This window comes from Bombina bombina, chromosome 12 (genome assembly GCF_027579735.1).
Source record: "Bombina bombina isolate aBomBom1 chromosome 12, aBomBom1.pri, whole genome shotgun sequence".
In the NCBI taxonomy this organism is placed as follows: Eukaryota; Metazoa; Chordata; class Amphibia; order Anura; family Bombinatoridae; genus Bombina; species Bombina bombina.
Genome location: NC_069510.1, coordinates 2788789 through 2810835, shown reverse-complemented (window position 1 = coordinate 2810835; position 22047 = coordinate 2788789). Strand labels below are relative to the sequence as shown.

Below are 22047 nucleotides of genomic sequence, written 5' to 3'. Positions count from 1 at the left end.
TTAGGCAATTTGGCACGGATGCACCCTTATAGTTGATGCACTGCTTAAACCATTCAATATATCTGACTAACACAATGGAATAATGAAGATACTATTCCACTACATGAGTATTTGCATCCCTCTGCTAATGCCGAAACCGGAAGTGGTACTAAGCCGAAACCGAAAGTGATACCTTTGAACTATGTACATGGTGTGACATTACTTTTATAGTATGTAGAACATCAATATTATCGCCAATATTATGAAATTTATATGGAAATTAGATGTTATTACTCATCCTACCAAGACATGTTTGAAATTTACAATTTTTATTACTTTTTAACTGTTTTTATCCGTTTTTTACCCATAATGCATCTTATCAGGAAGTAGGGGCCCCCAAAATGAGTGATTTTGGCGCCAAAACATACTATAGCTTACCATTTAAAAGGCCACTTAATGCCACAATTTTTTACTGTCTTGAAAAAGGCCTAGCATAGGCCGAAACGCGTCAACATTTGGTAAGCACATTTTTAACAGAGCTTTGATTTTTTTTGTACATCTACACTATGTCTTGTTTATTTATTTTTTCTTAGGTTTATTACTGTTTTTACTGAGGACACAGAACACCACAGGACCACATAGGAGGATTATTCACATTTTTATAGACCTTTTTTGTGTACACATTATTTTTATTTTTTCACCAAGACACTCACCTCTACTTTTGCAGTCATTTTTGTTTTTGTTTTCGTTTTCATTTTTGCAACGTCAGTTTTTTCACCTTATATATTTTTTTTTCTCCCCATTTGGATGTTTCATTTGGACACAATATTACTTTGAGTATCTATTGACATTTTGACATTTATTCACTTGTGTTGGATTTCTATCACACATATCCCTCTATATGGATCCATGATTGGTATACCAATTTTACTCTGACCATTTGTTGACTCACTATTTTACCGATTGTTGATTTTACTTTTACAATCCATTGTTTAGAATTTATGTATATTATATAGGATTTTTTAACTTTATTTCTTCTCGTCTCTCAACAATTGTATATCTATAAACCCCCATGTATTAAATTACATCCACTACATCTATATCACTTTAGGAGTTTTTTCCACATCGATCATATATTTGTTTTCCACTACCTCTGCCTTTATAGGCGCTGTATACACCCCACCATTCGATTAGCTCTAACTCAGACCAGCTAGGAGGTCTTTGTATACAAGCTCGAGGTTGTATTCTTGGCGCTCGGTCTAATCAATCTTAGATAGAACATACAATGCAGTACTGGGAGCTAGCTGAATACATTAGGTGAATCAATGACAATAGTTTGTGTATAGTGACTCATCAGCAGCTAGCTCCCGGTAGTGCGCTGCTGCTCTCTGAGCCTACCTAGGTATGCTTTTTAACCAAGGATATCTAAAAACAAAGTAGATTGTGTAATAGATGTATAACATTGCAGCTGTGTCTGAATCATGACTTTACTGTCATATAGAGCCGTGTTTCCCAACTCCAGTCCTGAGGACCGTTAGGCCACATATTTATTATTAAAACAAACCAATTGAGCGAGGGTCCAAGTGGTAATATTAAAATAAATATTTAAACAGATATAACAGAGGAATACAAACAATAAATCTGTTACCAAACAGTTATGCAATAATAATCCCAAAAGACTCCACGTGAGCATGAAATGATGCAACCAAAATCCAAACTGGGTACTCACAATGTGCTGGTAGTGACGTGCTGATATCTCAGGGTGTATCAGCTCACCCTAATGTGCTGGTAGTGACGCGCTAATATATCAGGGTGTATCAGCTCACCCTAATGTGCTGGTAGTGACGTGCTGATATCTCAGGGTGTATTAGCTCACCCTAATGTGCTGGTAGTGACGTGCTGATATCTCAGGGTGTATCAACTCACCCTAATGTGCTGGTAGTGACGTGCTGATATCTCAGGGTGTATCAGCTCACCCTAATGTGCTGGTAGTGACGTGCTGATATCTCAGGGTGTATCAGCTCACCCTAGTGTGCTGGTAGTGATGTGCTGATATCTCAGGGTGTATTAGCTCACCCTAGTGTGCTGGTAGTGATGTGCTGATATCTCAGGGTATATCAGCTCACCCTAATGTGCTGGTAGTGACGTGCTGATATCTCAGGGTGTATCAGCTCACCCTAATGTGCTGGTAGTGACGTGCCGATATCTCAGGGTGTATCAGCTCACCCTAATGTGCTGGTAGTGACGTGCTGATATCTCAGGGTGTATCAGCTCACCCTAATGTGCTGGTAGTGACGTGCCGATATCTCAGGGTGTATCAGCTCACCCTAATGTGCTGGTAGTGACGTGCTGATATCTCAGGGTGTATCAGCTCACCCTAATGTGCTGGTAGTGACATGCTGATATCTCAGGGTGTATCAACTCACCCTAATGTGCTTGTAGAAACGTGCCAATATTCTCAGGGTGTACCAGCTCACCCTAATGTGCTGGTAGAAACGTGCCGATATCTCAGGGTGTATCAGCTCACCCTAATTTGCTGGTAGTGACGTGCTGATATCTCAGGGTGTATCAGCTCACCCTAATGTGCTGGTAGTGACGTGCTGATATCTCAGGGTGTATCAGCTCACCCTAATGTGCTGGTAGTGACGTGCGGATATCTCAGGGTGTATCAGCTCACCCTAATGTGCTGGTAGTGATGTGCTGATATCTCAGGGTGTATTAGCTCACCCTAATGTGCTGGTAGTGATGTGCTGATATCTCAGGGTATATCAGCTCACCCTAATGTGCTGGTAGTGACGTGCCGATATCTCAGGGTGTATCAGCTCACCGTAATGTGCTGGTAGTGACGTGCTGATATCTCAGGGTGTATCAGCTCACCGTAATGTGCTGGTAGTGACGTGCTGATATCTCAGGGTGTACCAGCTCACCCTAATGTGCTGGTAGAAACGTGCCGATATCTCAGGGTGTATCAGCTCACCCTAATTTGCTGGTAGTGACGTGCCGATATCTCAGGGTGTATCAGCTCACCCTAATGTGCTGGTAGTGACGTGCTGATATCTCAGGGTGTATCGGCTCACCCTAATGTGCTGGTAGTGACTGCTGATATCTCAGGGTATATCAGCTCACCCTAATGTGCTGGTAGTGACGTGCTGATATCTCAGGGTGTATCAGCTCACCCTAATGTGCTGGTAGTGACGTGCTGATATCTCAGGGTGTATCAGCTCACCCTAATGTGCTGGTAGTGACGTGCTGATATCTCAGGGTGTATCAGCTCACCCTAATGTGCTGGTAGTGACGTGCCGATATCTCAGGGTGTATTAGCTCACCCTAATGTGCTAGTAGTGACGTGCTGATATCTCAGGGTGTATCAGCTTAAGCTAATGTGCTTGTAGTGACGTGCCGATATCTCGGGGTGCATCAGCTCACCCTAATGTGCTGGTTGTGACGTGCGGATATCTCAGGGTGTATCAGCTCACCCTAATGTGCTGGTAGTGACGTGCTGATATCTCAGGGTGTATCAGCTCACCCTAATGTGCTGGTAGTGACGTGCCGATATCTCGGGGTGTATTAGCTCACCCTAATGTGCTGGTAGTGACGTGCCGATATCTCAGGGTGTATCAGCTCACCCTAATGTGCTTGTAGTGACGTGCGGATATCTCAGGGTGCATCAGCTCACCCTAATGTGCTGGTAGTGACGTGCGGATATCTCAGGGTGTATCACACTCTCCCCAGGTGCTGCTCAGCCAGTAGAATCACAAGAAAGATCCAAGGATATGTAGCTCAGCTCCATGTAGCATTCAAATGGGAAAAACAAAGGTGCTAGAACTTAAAGGGACATAATACTCTATGCTAAATCACTTGAAACTGATGCAGTATAACTGTAAAAAGCTGACAGGAAAATATCACCTGAGCATCTCTATGTAAAAAAGGAAGATATTTTACCTCACAATATCCTCAGCTCAGCAGAGTAAGTTCTGTGTAAAAAGCTCCCAGCTGCAGGTAAAAAAATAAATAAAAAATGAAGAAATGAACAGCAGCCAATCAGCATCAGCAGTGTTGAGGTCATGAACTCTTACTGTGATCTCATGAGATTTGACTTAACTCTCATGAGATTTCATAGTAAGCTTCCTTTACCTGATTGGTGAAATAATATGAGAGTACACGAGGCTCATCCCCTAAGCTGTCCTAGGACAGACATACTAAAATGCTGCTTAGAAATCCTTTACAATGGGAGGTGGCTACTGAGGAACTTTTGAGGTAAAATATCTTTCTTTTTTACATAGAGATGTTCAGGAGATATTTTCTAGTCAGCTTTTTAGAGCTATGCTGCATCACTTTCAAGTTTTTAAACATTTGGGTATTATGGCCCTTTAAGTATAAAAAAAATGGTTAATTTAAAAACAAAAACAGTGAGATAAAATAGGGGTGTGCAAGTTGTACCCCCTATCTGCATCTCATGCTACACGGAGCTGAGCTTCATATCCTTGGATCTTTCTTGTGATTCTACTGGCTGAGCAGCACCTGGGGAGAGGGCGATGCACCCTGAGATATCAGCACATTGTGTGCTATTGCCAAAAGGGAGTACGCAGTTTTGGATTTTGGTTGCATCATTTCATACTCACTTTTGGTTGATCTGCACATGAGGCTCCCCTCTGTTTTGTGTTTCACTTCACATATTTATTTTATCTTAACTAGAGCACAGGTGAACTGACCGGTCCTCTGGTTAAGATATTATGAATATGGGGCCTAATAACGGTACTGAGGACTGATCAGCTGATGGGCGAGCTGATTATTTCACCTGTGCTCTGGTTAAGATATTATGAATATGGGGCCTAATAATGGTACTGAGGACTGATCAGCTGATGGGCGAGCTGATTATTTCACCTGTGCTCTGGTTAAGATATTATGAATATGGGGCCTAATAATGGTACTGAGGACTGATCAGCTGATGGGAGAGCTGATTATTTCACCTGTGCTCTGGTTAAGATATTATGAATATGGGGCCTAATAATGGTACTGAGGACTGATCAGCTGATGGGCGAGCTGATTATTTCACCAGTGCTCTAGTTAAGATATTATGAATATGGGGCCTAATAATGGTACTGAGGACTGATCAGCTGAGTGAGCTGATTATTTCACTGGTCCTCTGGTTAAGATATTATGAATATGGGGCCTAATAATGGTACTGAGGACTGATCAGCTGATGGGCGAGCTGATTATTTCACCTGTGCTCTGGTTAAGATATAATGAATATGGGGCCTAATAATGGTACTGAGGACTGATCAGCTGATGGGCGAGCTGATTATTTCACCTGTGCTCTGGTTAAGATATTATGAATATGGGGCCTAATAACGGTACTGAGGACTGATCAGCTGATGGGCGAGCTGATTATTTCATCGGTCCTCTGGTTAAGATATAATGAATATGGGGCCTAATAATGGTACTGAGGACTGATCAGCTGATGGGCGAGCTGATTATTTCACCTGTGCTCTGGTTAAGATATTATGAATATGGGGCCTAATAACGGTACTGAGGACTGATCAGCTGATGGGCGAGCTGATTATTTCATCGGTCCTCTGGTTAAGATATTATGAATATGGGGCCTAATAACGGTACTGAGGACTGATCAGCTGATGGGCGAGCTGATTATTTCACCTGTCATCTGGTTAAGATATTATGAATATGGGGCCTAATAACGGTACTGAGGACTGATCAGCTGATGGGCAAGCTGATTATTTCACCGGTCCTCTGGTTAAGATATTCTAAATATGGGGCCTAATAACGGTACTGAGGACTGATCAGCTGATGGGCGAGCTGATTATTTCCCCTGTGCTCTGGTTAGGATATTATGAATATGGGGCTGTTAACGGTACTGAGGACTGATCAGCTGATGGGCCAGCTTATTATTTCACCTGTGCTCTGGTTAGGATATTAGGAATATGGGGCTGTTAACGGTACTGAGGACTGATCAGCTGATGGGCGAGCTTATTATTTCACCTGTGCTCTGGTTAGGATATTATGAATATGGGGCCTAATAACGGTACTGAGGACTGATCAGCTGATGGGCGAGCTTATTATTTCACCTGTGCTCTGGTTAGGATATTATGAATATGGGGCTGTTGACGGTACTGAGGACTGATCAGCTGATGGGCAAGCTTATTATTTCACCTGTGCTCTGGTTAGGATATTAGGAATATGGGGCTGTTAACGCTACTGAGGACTGATCAGCTGATGGGCGAGCTTATTATTTCACCTGTGCTCTGGTTAGGATATTAGGAATATGGGGCTGTTAACGGTACTGAGGACTGATCAGCTGATGGGCGAGCTTATTATTTCCCCTGTGCTCTGGTTAGGATATTATGAATATGGGGCTGTTAACGGTACTGAGGACTGATCAGCTGATGGGCGAGCTTATTATTTCACCGGTCCTCTGGTTAGGATATTATGAATATGGGGCTGTTAACGGTACTGAGGACTGATCAGCTGATGGGCGAGCTTATTATTTCACCTGTGCTCTGGTTAGGATATTATGAACATGGGGCTGTTAACGGTACTGAGGACTGATCAGCGAGCTTATTATTTCCCCTGTGCTCTGGTTAGGATATTATGAATATGGGGCTGTTAACGGTACTGAGGACTGATCAGCTGATGGACAAGCTGATTATTTCACCTGTGCTCTGGTTAGGATATTATGAATATGGGGCCTAATAACGGTACTGAGGACTGATCAGCTGATGGGCCAGCTTATTATTTCACCTGTGCTCTGGTTAGGATATTATGAATATGGGGCTGTTAACGGTACTGAGGACTGATCAGCTGATGGGCGAGCTGATTATTTCACCTGTGCTCTGGTTAGGATATTAGGAATATGGGGCCTAATAACGGTACTGAGGACTGATCAGCTGATGGGCGAGCTTATTATTTCACCTGTGCTCTGGTTAGGATATTAGGAATATGGGGCTGTTAACGGTACTGAGGACTGATCAGCTGATGGGCGAGCTGATTATTTCACCTGTGCTCTGGTTAGGATATTAGGAATATGGGGCCTAATAACGGTACTGAGGACTGATCAGCTGATGGGCGAGCTTATTATTTCACCTGTGCTCTGGTTAGGATATTAGGAATATGGGGTTGTTAAGAGGACTGGGTTTGGGAAGCACTGGTCTAGAGCGTTTTGTTGATTCTCTAGTTTGCTCTCTGTGCATTGTCTGAGCTTCCTTGTCTTGTATTGTGCAGGAAGGTCCAGAACAACAATCTGTATTTGGCGACGTTTGCTGCAGTGCTGGGACCTCTGAGCTTCGGTTTTGTTCTGGGATACAGCTCACCAGCTATTACTTATCTGAAGGACGCAGAAGACCCTGAATTAGTATTAGACAAGAATTCAGCCTCATGGTTTGGGGTAAGTCAATACCTATATATCCTTATTATATGGGACTCTTGTTCTATTGCATTTCACTGATTATACTGTATTTATCTAATCATATTATATCTCTTGTGCTATGTGCAGAATGCTGTATTAACGTGCCTGTGTATAATAACTAGATAATACCGGTCTGTACAGCACTAAGTACTAGATCTGCCTGTGTATAATAACTAGATAATACCGGTCTGTACAGCACTAGTTACTAGATCTGCCTGTGTATAATAACTAGATAATACAGGTCTGTACAGCACTAGTTACTAGATCTGCCTGTGTATAATAACTAGATAATACCGGTCTGTACAGCACTAGTTACTAGATCTGCCTGTGTATAATAACTAGATAATACCGGTCTGTACAGCACTAGTTACTAGATCTGCCTGTGTATAATAACTAGATAATACAGGTCTGTACAGTACTAGATCTGTCTGTGTATAATAACTAGATAATACAGGTTTGTACAGCACTAGGTACTAGATCTGCCTGTGTATAATAACCAGATAATACAGGTCTGTGTACAGCACTAAGTACTAGATCTGCCTGTGTATAATAACTAGATAATACAGGTCTGTACAGCACTAGGTACTAGATCTGTCTGTGTATAATAACTAGATAATACAGGTCTGTACAGCACTAAGTACTAGATCTGCCTGTGTATAATAACTAGATAATACCGGTCTGTACAGCACTAGTTACTAGATCTGCCTGTGTATAATAACTAGATAATACAGGTCTGTACAGCACTAGTTACTAGATCTGCCTGTGTATAATAACTAGATAATACCGGTCTGTACAGCACTAGTTACTAGATCTGCCTGTGTATAATAACTAGATAATACCGGTCTGTACAGCACTAGTTACTAGATCTGCCTGTGTATAATAACTAGATAATACAGGTCTGTACAGCACTAGGTACTAGATCTGTCTGTGTATAATAACTAGATAATACAGGTCTGTACAGCACTAGGTACTAGATCTGCCTGTGTATAATAACCAGATAATACAGGTCTGTGTACAGCACTAAGTACTAGATCTGCCTGTGTATAATAACTAGATAATACAGGTCTGTGTACAGCACTAAGTACTAGATCTGCCTGTGTATAATAACTAGATAATACAGGTCTGTACAGCACTAGGTACTAGATCTGCCTGTGTATAATAACTAGATAATACAGGTCTGTGTATAGCACTAAGTACTAGATCTGCCTGTGTATAATAACTAGATAATACAGGTCTGTACAGCACTAAGTACTAGATCTGCCTGTGTATAATAACTAGATAATACAGGTCTGTACAGCACTAGTTACTAGATCTGCCTGTGTATAATAACCAGATAATACAGGTCTGTACAGCACTAGTTACTAGATCTGCCTGTGTATAATAACCAGATAATACAGGTCTGTGTATAGCACTAAGTACTAGATCTGCCTGTGTATAATAACTAGATAATACAGGTCTGTACAGCACTAGTTACTAGATCTGCCTGTGTATAATAACTAGATAATACAGGTCTGTACAGCACTAGTTACTAGATCTGCCTGTGTATAATAACCAGATAATACAGGTCTGTACAGCACTAGGTACTAGATCTGCCTGTGTATAATAACTAGATAATACAGGTCTGTACAGCACTAGGTACTAGATCTGCCTGTGTATAATAACCAGATAATACAGGTCTGTACAGCACTAGGTACTAGATCTGCCTGTGTATAATAACTAGATAATACAGGTCTGTACAGCACTAGGTACTAGATCTGCCTGTGTATAATAACTAGATAATACAGGTCTGTACAGCACTAGGTACTAGATCTGCCTGTGTATAATAACTAGATAATACAGGTCTGTACAGCACTAGGTACTAGATCTGCCTGTGTATAATAACTAGATAATACAGGTCTGTGTATAGCACTAAGTACTAGATCTGCCTGTGTATAATAACCAGATAATACAGGTCTGTGTACAGCACTAAGTACTAGATCTGCCTGTGTATATTAACTAGATCAGAGCTTTCCAAACTGTTCATGTTGGCGACACACTTTTTAGACCTACATCATTTTGCGACACAGTAATTCAGTTGTACGAGCAAACAGGAGGTTAAACTAACTTGTTTCAGATACGGACGCATACATAAATTATATAATAACTAAATGTATTTACAAGTAACAGTATGTATGTGCAAGAATTAAAAAAAAGCTCAATAACACCAATAGCTACTTGCTATTTTAATGGGATGTATGAGGTTGATGGGATGAACACAGTTTCTGAATATTTGGTGGAATATTAGATAAAGACACTCGCATTGCATCATCAAGCATTTTTAAGCTTCCACTTCATATCCATATATCAAGAGCAGGAGCAGCAATGCACTACTGGGAGCTAGCTGCAAAAAAACAAACACATTGACTTCTGCTCTGCGTTTAAGCTGCTGCCCTCAGCTCTGTGAGTCCTACTGACTACTGCCTGTGCTGCAAACACACGCTGTCCCACTCACTGACTACACGTGCAGTCATGAGCCGATTGAGGAGACTACACGTGCAGTCAGAAGCCAACGTGCCGCCAATGGAAATAATTTCAGTTCCCACTGAGCTGCGTCAATAGGTTAATATGATCTGTGACCCACTAGGTATCAATCATGTGTCAACCATGTGATATGCGTAGCAGGCCGGCCGAAAGGCGGAAACCAAAAAACTATTTAAAAAAAAAATAAATTAAAAAAAATGTGTGCTGAAGCAGGGACACACCTACACACTGCTGCCGACACACTAATGTGTCACGACACACAGTTTGCAAAGCACTGAACTAGATAATACACAGACTTGTATTATCTGGTTATTATACACAGGCAGATCTAGTACTTAGTGCTGTACACAGACCTGTATTATCTAGTTATTATACACAGGCAGATCTAGTACTTAGTGCTGTACAGACCTGTATTATCTAGTTATTATACACATGCAGATCTAGTACCTAGTGCTGTACACAGACCTGTATTATCTAGTTATTATACACAGGCAGATCTAGTACTTATTGTTATACACAGACCTGTGTCCGACTGCTCTGAGGCGGCGGACAGAAATAAACCGGATCGAATGCAATCGGGTTGATTGACACCCCCTGCTAGCGGCCACAAATCTGCAGGGGGCGGCATTGCACAAGCAGTTCACAAAAGCTGCTGGTGCAATGATAAATGCAGAGAGTGTATGCTGTCGGCATTTATCGATGTGCAGCGGACATGATACGCTACATCGTATCATGTCCGTCCACACTTTAATAAATTTACCCCTTGGCCTCCTTAATGTGAGGAGATACAAGTACAGCTCATTCTCACCTCCTTAATGTGAGAAGATACAAGTACAGCTCTTCTCACCTCCTTAATGTGAGGAGATACAAGTACAGCTCTTCTCACCTCCTTAATGTGAGAAGATACAAGTACAGCTCATTCTCACCTCCTTAATGTGAGAAGATACAAGTACAGCTCATTCTCACCTCCTTAATGTGAGAAGATACAAGTACAGCTCTTCTCACCTCCTTAATGTGAGGAGATACAAGTACAGCTCTTCTCACCTCCTTAATGTGAGGAGATACAAGTACAGCTCTTCTCACCTCCTTAATGTGAGGAGATACAAGTACAGCTCGTTCTGACCTCCTTAATGTGAGAAGATACAAGTACAGCTCATTCTCACCTCCTTAATGTGAGGAGATACAAGTACAGCTCATTCTCACCTCCTTAATGTGAGAAGATACAAGTACAGCTCATTCTCACCTCCTTAATGTGAGAAGATACAAGTACAGCTCATTCTCGCCTCCTTAATGTGAGAAGATACAAGTACAGCTCGTTCTCACCTCCTTAATGTGAGGAGATACAAGTACAGCTCGTTCTCACCTCCTTAATGTGAGAAGATACAAGTACAGCTCGTTCTCACCTCCTTAATGTGAGAAGATACAAGTACAGCTCGTTCTCACCTCCTTAATGTGAGAAGATACAAGTACAGCTCATTCTCGCCTCCTTAATGTGAGAAGATAAAAGTACAGCTCGTTCTTACTGTTAACCTCCTTAATGTGAGAAGATACAAGTACAGCTCTTCTCACCTCCTTAATGTGAGGAGATACAAGTACAGCTCTCACCTCCTTAATGTGAGGAGATACAAGTACAGCTCATTCTCACCTCCTTAATGTGAGGAGATACAAGTACAGCTCATTCTTACTGTTAACCTCCTTAATGTGAGAAGATACAAGTACAGCTCATTCTCACCTCCTTAATGTGAGGAGATACAAGTACAGCTCGTTCTCACCTCCTTAATGTGAGAAGATACAAGTACAGCTCGTTCTCACCTCCTTAATGTGAGAAGATACAAGTACAGCTCATTCTCACCTCCTTAATGTGAGAAGATACAAGTACAGCTCATTCTCACCTCCTTAATGTGAGAAGATACAAGTACAGCTCGTTCTTACTGTTAACCTCCTTAATGTGAGAAGATACAAGTACAGCTCTCACCTCCTTAATGTGAGAAGATACAAGTACAGCTCATTCTCACCTCCTTAATGTGAGAAGATACAAGTACAGCTCGTTCTTACTGTTAACCTCCTTAATGTGAGAAGATACAAGTACAGCTCTCACCTCCTTAATGTGAGGAGATACAAGTACAGCTCTCACCTCCTTAATGTGAGGAGATACAAGTACAGCTCATTCTCACCTCCTTAATGTGAGAAGATACAAGTACAGCTCATTCTCACCTCCTTAATGTGAGAAGATACAAGTACAGCTCATTCTCACCTCCTTAATGTGAGAAGATACAAGTACAGCTCATTCTCACCTCCTTAATGTGAGAAGATACAAGTACAGCTCATTCTCACCTCCTTAATGTGAGAAGATACAAGTACAGCTCGTTCTTACTGTTAACCTCCTTAATGTGAGAAGATACAAGTACAGCTCTCGCCTCCTTAATGTGAGAAGATACAAGTACAGCTCGTTCTCACTGTTAGCCTCCTTAATGTGAGGAGATACAAGTACAGCTCATTCTCACCTCCTTAATGTGAGAAGATACAAGTACAGCTCATTCTCACCTCCTTAATGTGAGAAGATACAAGTACAGCTCATTCTCACCTCCTTAATGTGAGAAGATACAAGTACAGCTCATTCTCACCTCCTTAATGTGAGAAGATACAAGTACAGCTCATTCTCACCTCCTTAATGTGAGAAGATACAAGTACAGCTCGTTCTTACTGTTAACCTCCTTAATGTGAGAAGATACAAGTACAGCTCTCACCTCCTTAATGTGAGGAGATACAAGTACAGCTCTCGCCTCCTTAATGTGAGAAGATACAAGTACAGCTCGTTCTCGCCTCCTTAATGTGAGAAGATACAAGTACAGCTCGTTCTCACCTCCTTAATGTGAGAAGATACAAGTACAGCTCATTCTCACCTCCTTAATGTGAGAAGATACAAGTACAGCTCGTTCTTACTGTTAACCTCCTTAATGTGAGAAGATACAAGTACAGCTCTCACCTCCTTAATGTGAGGAGATACAAGTACAGCTCTCGCCTCCTTAATGTGAGAAGATACAATTACAGCTCGTTCTCACTGTTAGCCTCCTTAATGTGAGGAGATACAAGTACAGCTCATTCTCACCTCCTTAATGTGAGAAGATACAAGTACAGCTCATTCTCACCTCCTTAATGTGAGAAGATACAAGTACAGCTCATTCTCACCTCCTTAATGTGAGAAGATACAAGTACAGCTCATTCTCACCTCCTTAATGTGAGAAGATACAAGTACAGCTCATTCTCACCTCCTTAATGTGAGAAGATACAAGTACAGCTCGTTCTTACTGTTAACCTCCTTAATGTGAGAAGATACAAGTACAGCTCTCACCTCCTTAATGTGAGGAGATACAAGTACAGCTCTCGCCTCCTTAATGTGAGAAGATACAAGTACAGCTCGTTCTCGCCTCCTTAATGTGAGAAGATACAAGTACAGCTCGTTCTCACCTCCTTAATGTGAGAAGATACAAGTACAGCTCATTCTTACTGTTAACCTCCTTAATGTGAGGAGATACAAGTACAGCTCATTCTCACCTCCTTAATGTGAGGAGATACAAGTACAGCTCGTTCTTACTGTTAACCTCCTTAATGTGAGAAGATACAAGTACATTCTCACCTCCTTAATGTGAGAAGATACAAGTACAGCTCATTCTCACCTCCTTAATGTGAGAAGATACAAGTACAGCTCGTTCTCGCCTCCTTAATGTGAGAAGATACAAGTACAGCTCGTTCTCACCTCCTTAATGTGAGAAGATACAAGTACAGCTCATTCTCACCTCCTTAATGTGAGAAGATACAATTACAGCTCGTTCTCACTGTTAGCCTCCTTAATGTGAGGAGATACAAGTACAGCTCATTCTCACCTCCTTAAAGGATTACTTTCTGTTATAATTTTTAAGCCAAACAACTAACATATTAAAGTTAATAAACATTAATTAAAACCTACTGACCTATATTTTCTCCAAAACGAAGTTTCATAACGTTATAAAAGTTATATCTTTTATTCCCCGATGATGTCACGTTATCCTGCCCACTATTTTCAGCACTGCGTGTTAAAAATACTTAAACCAATGAAATTGTGTTTAAAGCGCCATTTTGAAACCTAGGTATTGTAAACGGATTGGTACAGAGCAAAGGATACCCACGGAGTGGGTTTGGAAAACAATTAAATTTGCAGACAAGATTTCTGATATACGGTAGAGATATGTTAATGAAATGCTATTGATAAAAAGCGTATTTGGGGTAGTTAGTTAGTAACAGGCATAGAAAATATTTACTTACAGTGGCCCTTTAATGTGAGAAGATACAAGTACAGCTCATTCTCACCTCCTTAATGTGAGAAGATACAAGTACAGCTCATTCTCACCTCCTTAATGTGAGAAGATACAAGTACAGCTCATTCTCACCTCCTTAATGTGAGGAGATACAAGTACAGCTCGTTCTTACTGTTAACCTCCTTAATGTGAGAAGATACAAGTACAGCTCGTTCTTACTGTTAACCTCCTTAATGTGAGGAGATACAAGTACAGCTCGTTCTCACCTCCTTAATGTGAGAAGATACAAGTACAGCTCGTTCTCACCTCCTTAATGTGAGAAGATACAAGTACAGCTCGTTCTTACTGTTAACCTCCTTAATGTGAGAAGATACAAGTACAGCTCTTCTCACCTCCTTAATGTGAGGAGATACAAGTACAGCTCTCACCTCCCTTAATGTGAGGAGATACAAGTACAGCTCTCACCTCCTTAATGTGAGGAGATACAAGTACAGCTCATTCTCACCTCCTTAATGTGAGAAGATACAAGTACAGCTCTTCTCACCTCCTTAATGTGAGGAGATACAAGTACAGCTCGTTCTCACCTCCTTAATGTGAGGAGATACAAGTACAGCTCATTCTCACCTCCTTAATGTGAGAAGATACAAGTACAGCTCATTCTCACCTCCTTAATGTGAGAAGATACAAGTACAGCTCGTTCTCACCTCCTTAATGTGAGGAGATACAAGTACAGCTCATTCTCACCTCCTTAATGTGAGAAGATACAATTACAGCTCGTTCTCACTGTTAGCCTCCTTAATGTGAGGAGATACAAGTACAGCTCATTCTCACCTCCTTAATGTGAGAAGATACAAGTACAGCTCATTCTCACCTCCTTAATGTGAGAAGATACAAGTACAGCTCGTTCTCGCCTCCTTAATGTGAGAAGATACAAGTACAGCTCGTTCTCACCTCCTTAATGTGAGAAGATACAAGTACAGCTCATTCTCACCTCCTTAATGTGAGAAGATACAAGTACAGCTCATTCTCACCTCCTTAATGTGAGAAGATACAAGTACAGCTCGTTCTTACTGTTAACCTCCTTAATGTGAGAAGATACAAGTACAGCTCTCGCCTCCTTAATGTGAGGAGATACAAGTACAGCTCTCGCCTCCTTAATGTGAGAAGATACAAGTACAGCTCATTCTCGCCTCCTTAATGTGAGAAGATACAAGTACAGCTCGTTCTCACCTCCTTAATGTGAGAAGATACAAGTACAGCTCTTCTCACTGTTAGCCTCCTTAATGTGAGAAGATACAAGTACAGCTCATTCTCACCTCCTTAATGTGAGGAGATACAGGTACAGCTCTTCTCACCTCCTTAATGTGAGGAGATACAAGTACAGCTCGTTCTCACCTACTTAATGTGAGGAGATACAGGTACAGCTCTTCTCACCTCCTTAATGTGAGGAGATACAGGTACAGCTCTTCTCACCTCCTTAATGTGAGAAGATACAAGTACAGCTCATTCTCGCCTCCTTAATGTGAGAAGATACAAGTACAGCTCGTTCTCACCTCCTTAATGTGAGAAGATACAAGTACAGCTCGTTCTCACCTCCTTAATGTGAGAAGATACAAGTACAGCTCGTTCTCACCTCCTTAATGTGAGAAGATACACGTACAGCTCTTCTCACCACCTTAATGTGAGAAGATACACGTACAGCTCATTCTCACCTCCTTAATGTGAGGAGATACAAGTACAGCTCGTTCTCACCTCCTTAATGTGAGGAGATACAAGTACAGCTCTTCACACCTCCTTAATGTGAGAAGATACAAGTACAGCTCGTTCTCACCTCCTTAATGTGAGGAGATACAAGTACAGCTGTTCTCACCTCCTTAATGTGAGGAGATACAATTACAGCTCTTCTCACCTCCTTAATGTGAGAAGATACAAGTACAGCTGTTCACATGCAGATCTAGTACTTGGTGCTGTACACAGACCTGTGTTATCTGGTTATTTATACACAGACAGATCTAGTACTTAGTGCTGTACACAGACCTGTGTTATCTGGTTATTTATACACAGACAGATCTAGTACTTAGTGCTGTACACAGACCTGTGTTATCTGGTTATTTATACACAGGCTCGCCAGAAACAGAAGTTATGACTCAGCGGTCTAAACTGTGTACATAACCTGTCCGACTGCTCTGAGGCGGCGGACAGAAATCAACCCGATCGAATGCAATCGGGTTGATTGACACCCCCTGCTAGCGGCCACAAATCTGCAGGGGGCGGCATTGCAGAAGCAGTTCACACCTCCTTAATGTGAGGAGATACAAGTACAGCTCGTTCTCACCTCCTTAATGTGAGGAGATACAAGTACAGCTTGTTCTCACCTCCTTAATGTGAGGAGATACAATTACAGCTCTTCTCACCTCCTTAATGTGAGGAGATACAAGTACAGCTCATTCTCACCTCCTTAATGTGAGGAGATACAAGTACAGCTCATTCTCACCTCCTTAATGTGAGAAGATACAATTACAGCTCTTCTCACCTCCTTAATGTGAGAAGATACAAGTACAGCTCATTCTCACCTCCTTAATGTGAGAAGATACAAGTACAGCTCGTTCTCACCTCCTTAATGTGAGGAGATACAAGTACAGCTCATTCTCACCTCCTTAATGTGAGGAGATACAAGTACAGCTCATTCTCACCTCCTTAATGTGAGGAGATACAAGTACAGCTCATTCTCACCTCCTTAATGTGAGAAGATACAATTACAGCTCTTCTCACCTCCTTAATGTGAGGAGATACAATTACAGCTCTTCTCACCTCCTTAATGTGAGAAGATACAATTACAGCTCTTCTCACCTCCTTAATGTGAGGAGATACAAGTACAGCTCATTCTCACCTCCTTAATGTGAGAAGATACAAGTACAGCTCATTCTCACCTCCTTAATGTGAGAAGATACAAGTACAGCTCGTTCTCACCTCCTTAATGTGAGAAGATACAAGTACAGCTTGTTCTCACTGTTAACCTCCTTAATGTGAGGAGATAGAAGGAAGAAATATACTGCTCATGGCATTTTCTGCAAATACTGTATGGTTATTATACACATGCAGATCTAGTACTTAGTGCTGTACACAGACCTGTGTTATCTGGTTATTTATACACAGACAGATCTAGTACTTAGTGCTGTACACAGACCTGTATTATCTAGTTATTATACACAGACAGATCTAGTACTTAGTGCTATACACAGACCTGTGTTATCTGGCTATTATACACAGGCAGATCTAGTACTTAGTGCTGTACACAGACCTGTGTTATCTGGTTATTATACACACTAAGATCTAGTACTTAGTGCTGTACACAGACCTGTGTTATCTGGTTATTATACACACTAAGATCTAGTACTTAGTGCTGTACACAGACCTGTGTTATCTGGTTATTTATACACAGACAGATCTAGTGCTATACACAGACCTGTGTTATCTGGTTATTTATACACAGACAGATCTAGTACTTAGTGCTGTACACAGACCTGTGTTATCTGGTTATTATACACACTAAGATCTAGTACTTAGTGCTGTACACAGACCTGTGTTATCTGGTTATTTATACACAGACAGATCTAGTACTTAGTGCTGTACACAGACCTGTGTTATCTGGTTATTTATACACAGACAGATCTAGTACTTAGTGCTGTACACAGACCTGTGTTATCTGGTTATTTATACACATGCAGATCTAGTACTTAGTGCTGTACACAGACCTGTGTTATCTGGTTATTTATACACAGGCTCGCCGGAAACAGAAGTTATGACTCAGCGGTCTAAAGACCGCTGCTCCATAACCTGTCCGACTGTTCTGAGGCGGCGGACAGAAATCAACCTGATCGAATGCAATCGGGTTGATTGACACCCCCTGCTACCGGCCACAAATCTGCAGGGGGCGGCATTGCACAAGCAGTTCACAAAAGCTGCTGGTGCAATGATAAATGCAGAGAGTGTATGCTGTCGGCATTTATCGATGTGCAGCGGACATGATACGCTACATCGTATCATGTCCGTCCACACTTTAATAAATTTACCCCTTGGCCTCCTTAATGTGAGGAGATACAAGTACAGCTCGTTCTCACCTCCTTAATGTGAGGAGATACAAGTACAGCTCTTCACACCTCCTTAATGTGAGAAGATACAAGTACAGCTCATTCTCACCTCAATGTGAGGAGATACAAGTACAGCTCATTCTCACCTCCTTAATGTGAGGAGATACAATTACAGCTCATTCTCACCTCCTTAATGTGAGGAGATACAATTACAGCTCATTCTCACCTCCTTAATGTGAGAAGATACAAGTACAGCTTGTTCTCACCTCCTTAATGTGAGAAGATACAAGTACAGCTCATTCTCACCTCCTTAATGTGAGAAGTTACAAGTACAGCTTGTTCTCACCTCCTTAATGTGAGAAGTTACAAGTACAGCTTGTTCTCACCTCCTTAATGTGAGAAGATACAAGTACAGCTCGTTCTCACCTCCTTAATGTGAGAAGATACAAGTACAGCTCTTCACACCTCCTTAATGTGAGGAGATACAAGTACAGCTCATTCTCACCTCCTTAATGTGAGGAGATACAAGTACAGCTCATTCTCACCTCCTTAATGTGAGGAGATACAATTACAGCTCATTCTCACCTCCTTAATGTGAGAAGATACAAGTACAGCTTGTTCTCGCCTTCTTAATGTGAGAAGATACAAGTACAGCTCGTTCTCACCTCCTTAATGTGAGGAGATACAAGTACAGCTCATTCTCACCTCCTTAATGTGAGAAGATACAAGTACAGCTCATTCTCACCTCCTTAATGTGAGAAGATACAAGTACAGCTTGTTCTCACCTCCTTAATGTGAGAAGATACAAGTACAGCTCATTCTCACCTCCTTAATGTGAGAAGATACAAGTACAGCTCTTCACACCTCCTTAATGTGAGGAGATACAAGTACAGCTCTTCACACCTCCTTAATGTGAGGAGATACAAGTACAGCTCATTCTCACCTCCTTAATGTGAGGAGATACAAGTACAGCTCATTCTCACCTCCTTAATGTGAGAAGATACAAGTACAGCTTGTTCTCACCTCCTTAATGTGAGAAGATACAAGTACAGCTTGTTCTCACCTTCTTAATGTGAGGAGATACAAGTACAGCTCGTTCTCACCTCCTTAATGTGAGGAGATACAAGTACAGCTCTTCACACCTCCTTAATGTGAGAAGATACAAGTACAGCTCTTCTCACCTCCTTAATGTGAGGAGATACAAGTACAGCTCATTCTCACCTCCTTAATGTGAGAAGATACAAGTACAGCTCATTCTCACCTCCTTAATGTGAGGAGATACAAGTACAGCTTGTTCTCACCTTCTTAATGTGAGAAGATACAAGTACAGCTCATTCTCACCTCCTTAATGTGAGAAGTTACAAGTACAGCTCTTCTCACCTCCTTAAAGGGACACTGTACCCAAATTTTTTCTTTCGTGATTCAGATAGAGCATGACATTTTAAGCAACTTTCTAATTTACTCCTATTATCAAATTTTCTTCATTCTCTTGGTATCTTTATTTGAAATGCAAGAAAGTAAGTTTAGATGCCGGCCCATTTTTGGTGATCAACCTGGGTTGTTCTTGCTGATTGGTGGATAAACTCATCCACCAATAAAAAAAGTTCTGTCCAGAGTTCTGAATAAAAAGAAAAGCTTAGATGTCGTCTTTTTAAAATAAAGATAGCAAGAGAACGAAGAAAAATTGATAATAGGAATAAATTAGAAAGTGGCTTAAAATTGCATGCTCTATCTGAATCATGAAAGAAAAAATTTGGGTTCAGTGTCCCTTTAATGTGAGGAGATACAAGTACAGCTCATTCTCACCTCCTTAATGTGAGGAGATACAATTACAGCTCTTCTCACCTCCTTAATGTGAGGAGATACAAGTACAGCTCATTCTCACCCCCTTAATGTGAGGAGATACAAGTACAGCTCATTCTCACCTCCTTAATGTGAGAAGATACAAGTACAACTCTTCTCACTGTTAGCCTCCTTAATGTGAGGAGATACAAGTACAGCTCATTCTCACCTCCTTAATGTGAGGAGATACAGGTACAGCTCTTCTCACCTCCTTAATGTGAGGAGATACAAGTACAGCTCGTTCTCACCTCCTTAATGTGAGAAGATACAAGTACAGCTCTTCTCACCTCCTTAATGTGAGGGGATACAAGTACAGCTCGTTCTCACCTCCTTAATGTGAGGAGATACAAGTACATCTCTTCTCACCTCCTTAATGTGAGGAGATACAATTACAGCTCTTCTCACCTCCTTAATGTAAGGAGATACAAGTACAGCTCTTCTTACTGTTAGCCTCCTTAATGTGAGGAGATACAAGTACATCTCTTCTCACCTCCTTAATGTGAGGAGATACAATTACAGCTCGTTCTCACCTCCTTAATGTGAGAAGATACAAGTACAACTCATTCTTACTGTTAACCTCCTTAATGTGAAGTGATACAAGTACAGCTCTTCTCACCTCCTTAATGTGAGGAGATACAAGTACAGCTCATTCTCACCTCCTTAATGTGAGGAGATACAAGTACAGCTCATTCTCACCTCCTTAGTGTGAGAAGATACAAGCCCAGCTCGTTCTCACCTCCTTAATGTGAGAAGATAAAAGTACAGCTCATTCTCACCTCCTTAATGTGAGAAGATACAAGTACAGCTCTTCTCACTGTTAGCCTCCTTAATGTGAGGAGATAGAAGGAAGAAATATACTGCTCATGGCATTTTCTGCAAATACTTTAGTATTCTTTAGATTATAAATATATATTTCTTTCCTAAGATATGGTGAGTCCACGGTATCCTCAATTACTGTTGGGAATATCACTCCTGGCCAGCAGGAGGAGGCAAAGAGCACCACAGCAAAGCTGTTAAATATCCCTCCCCTTCCCACAATGCCCAGTCCTTCTCTTTGCCTTCATTCATGGAGGAGGTGAAGTTTTGGTGTCTGAAGAATATGGAAATTTTACTTCAAGCAAGTTTATTGGGTATAGCCGTACTCCAAGTTAATCTCTTCAGTAAGGGTAGTGGTGGCTTTCAAGCAGTTAGGAACTGGTAAGGTTGGCCTTTCTGTGTGTTCCTAACTTTTTGCTACCCTAGTATAGAAAATCAGAGTTGGTTTACTCTGTTCTTTCTGTTGTATAGGTCTCTGTGAGGAACTGTGTCCTTGCATACCTAGTGAGCTGTCTACATGCCAGACAGCAGACTTGGCAGGTAAGTGCTGTTTCTTCCAGGTGGGGAGTTTATGCAATTAAAGGGCCACTGTAAGCTAAATTGAACTTCGCTGTTTACATTTAACTATCCGAAATAAGCACATTTTCAATAGGTTGTCGTTATGAGATGTTTACCTGATCGCTGTAATCATCGTTATTAAAATTTATTTTTTTCCGAACCCACTCCGTGGGTATTTATCAGTAGTAGCAAATGCGCATGCCCTATTGGTGCCGGTTTTGTGCACATGCGAATGAGGAACAATTCTGCTGATAATTATATGCATAAACGGAGAATCTGATTGGTTCGTGATTGCATACACGTAGGTCTGAAAATAGTGGGCTGGATATCATGACATGATCGACAAAAAATAAAATTTTAAATTTCTAAGTAAATGAGGCTTCGATTTTCAAGAGTTATAGGTCGGTAAGTTTACTTTAATACATATTAGTTAAAATATGTGTTTTGGTTATACCAAATCGGGCAAAAGTTTTAATCCTTTAAGTATTTTCCTGCATATATTTATTCTGCTGATATCTTGTCTTTA

At 41.2% G+C, this 22047-nt stretch overlaps 1 protein-coding gene across 4 annotated transcripts in view; it reads left to right on the top strand.

The window, feature by feature from the left end:
* SLC2A8 (solute carrier family 2 member 8) overlaps nucleotides 1–22047 on the top strand; it is a 179671-nt gene that overhangs the window by 37835 nt on the left and 119789 nt on the right. For 3 of the 4 annotated variants that reach the window (XM_053695349.1, XM_053695350.1, XM_053695348.1), the window contains one exon: nucleotides 7216–7378. The exons of the other annotated variant lie outside the window; for it this stretch is intronic. In XM_053695349.1, the coding sequence (XP_053551324.1) occupies nucleotides 7216–7378 (163 nt within the window). The remainder of the gene's footprint in view (nucleotides 1–7215; nucleotides 7379–22047) is intronic. 4 annotated transcript variants of the gene reach the window in all.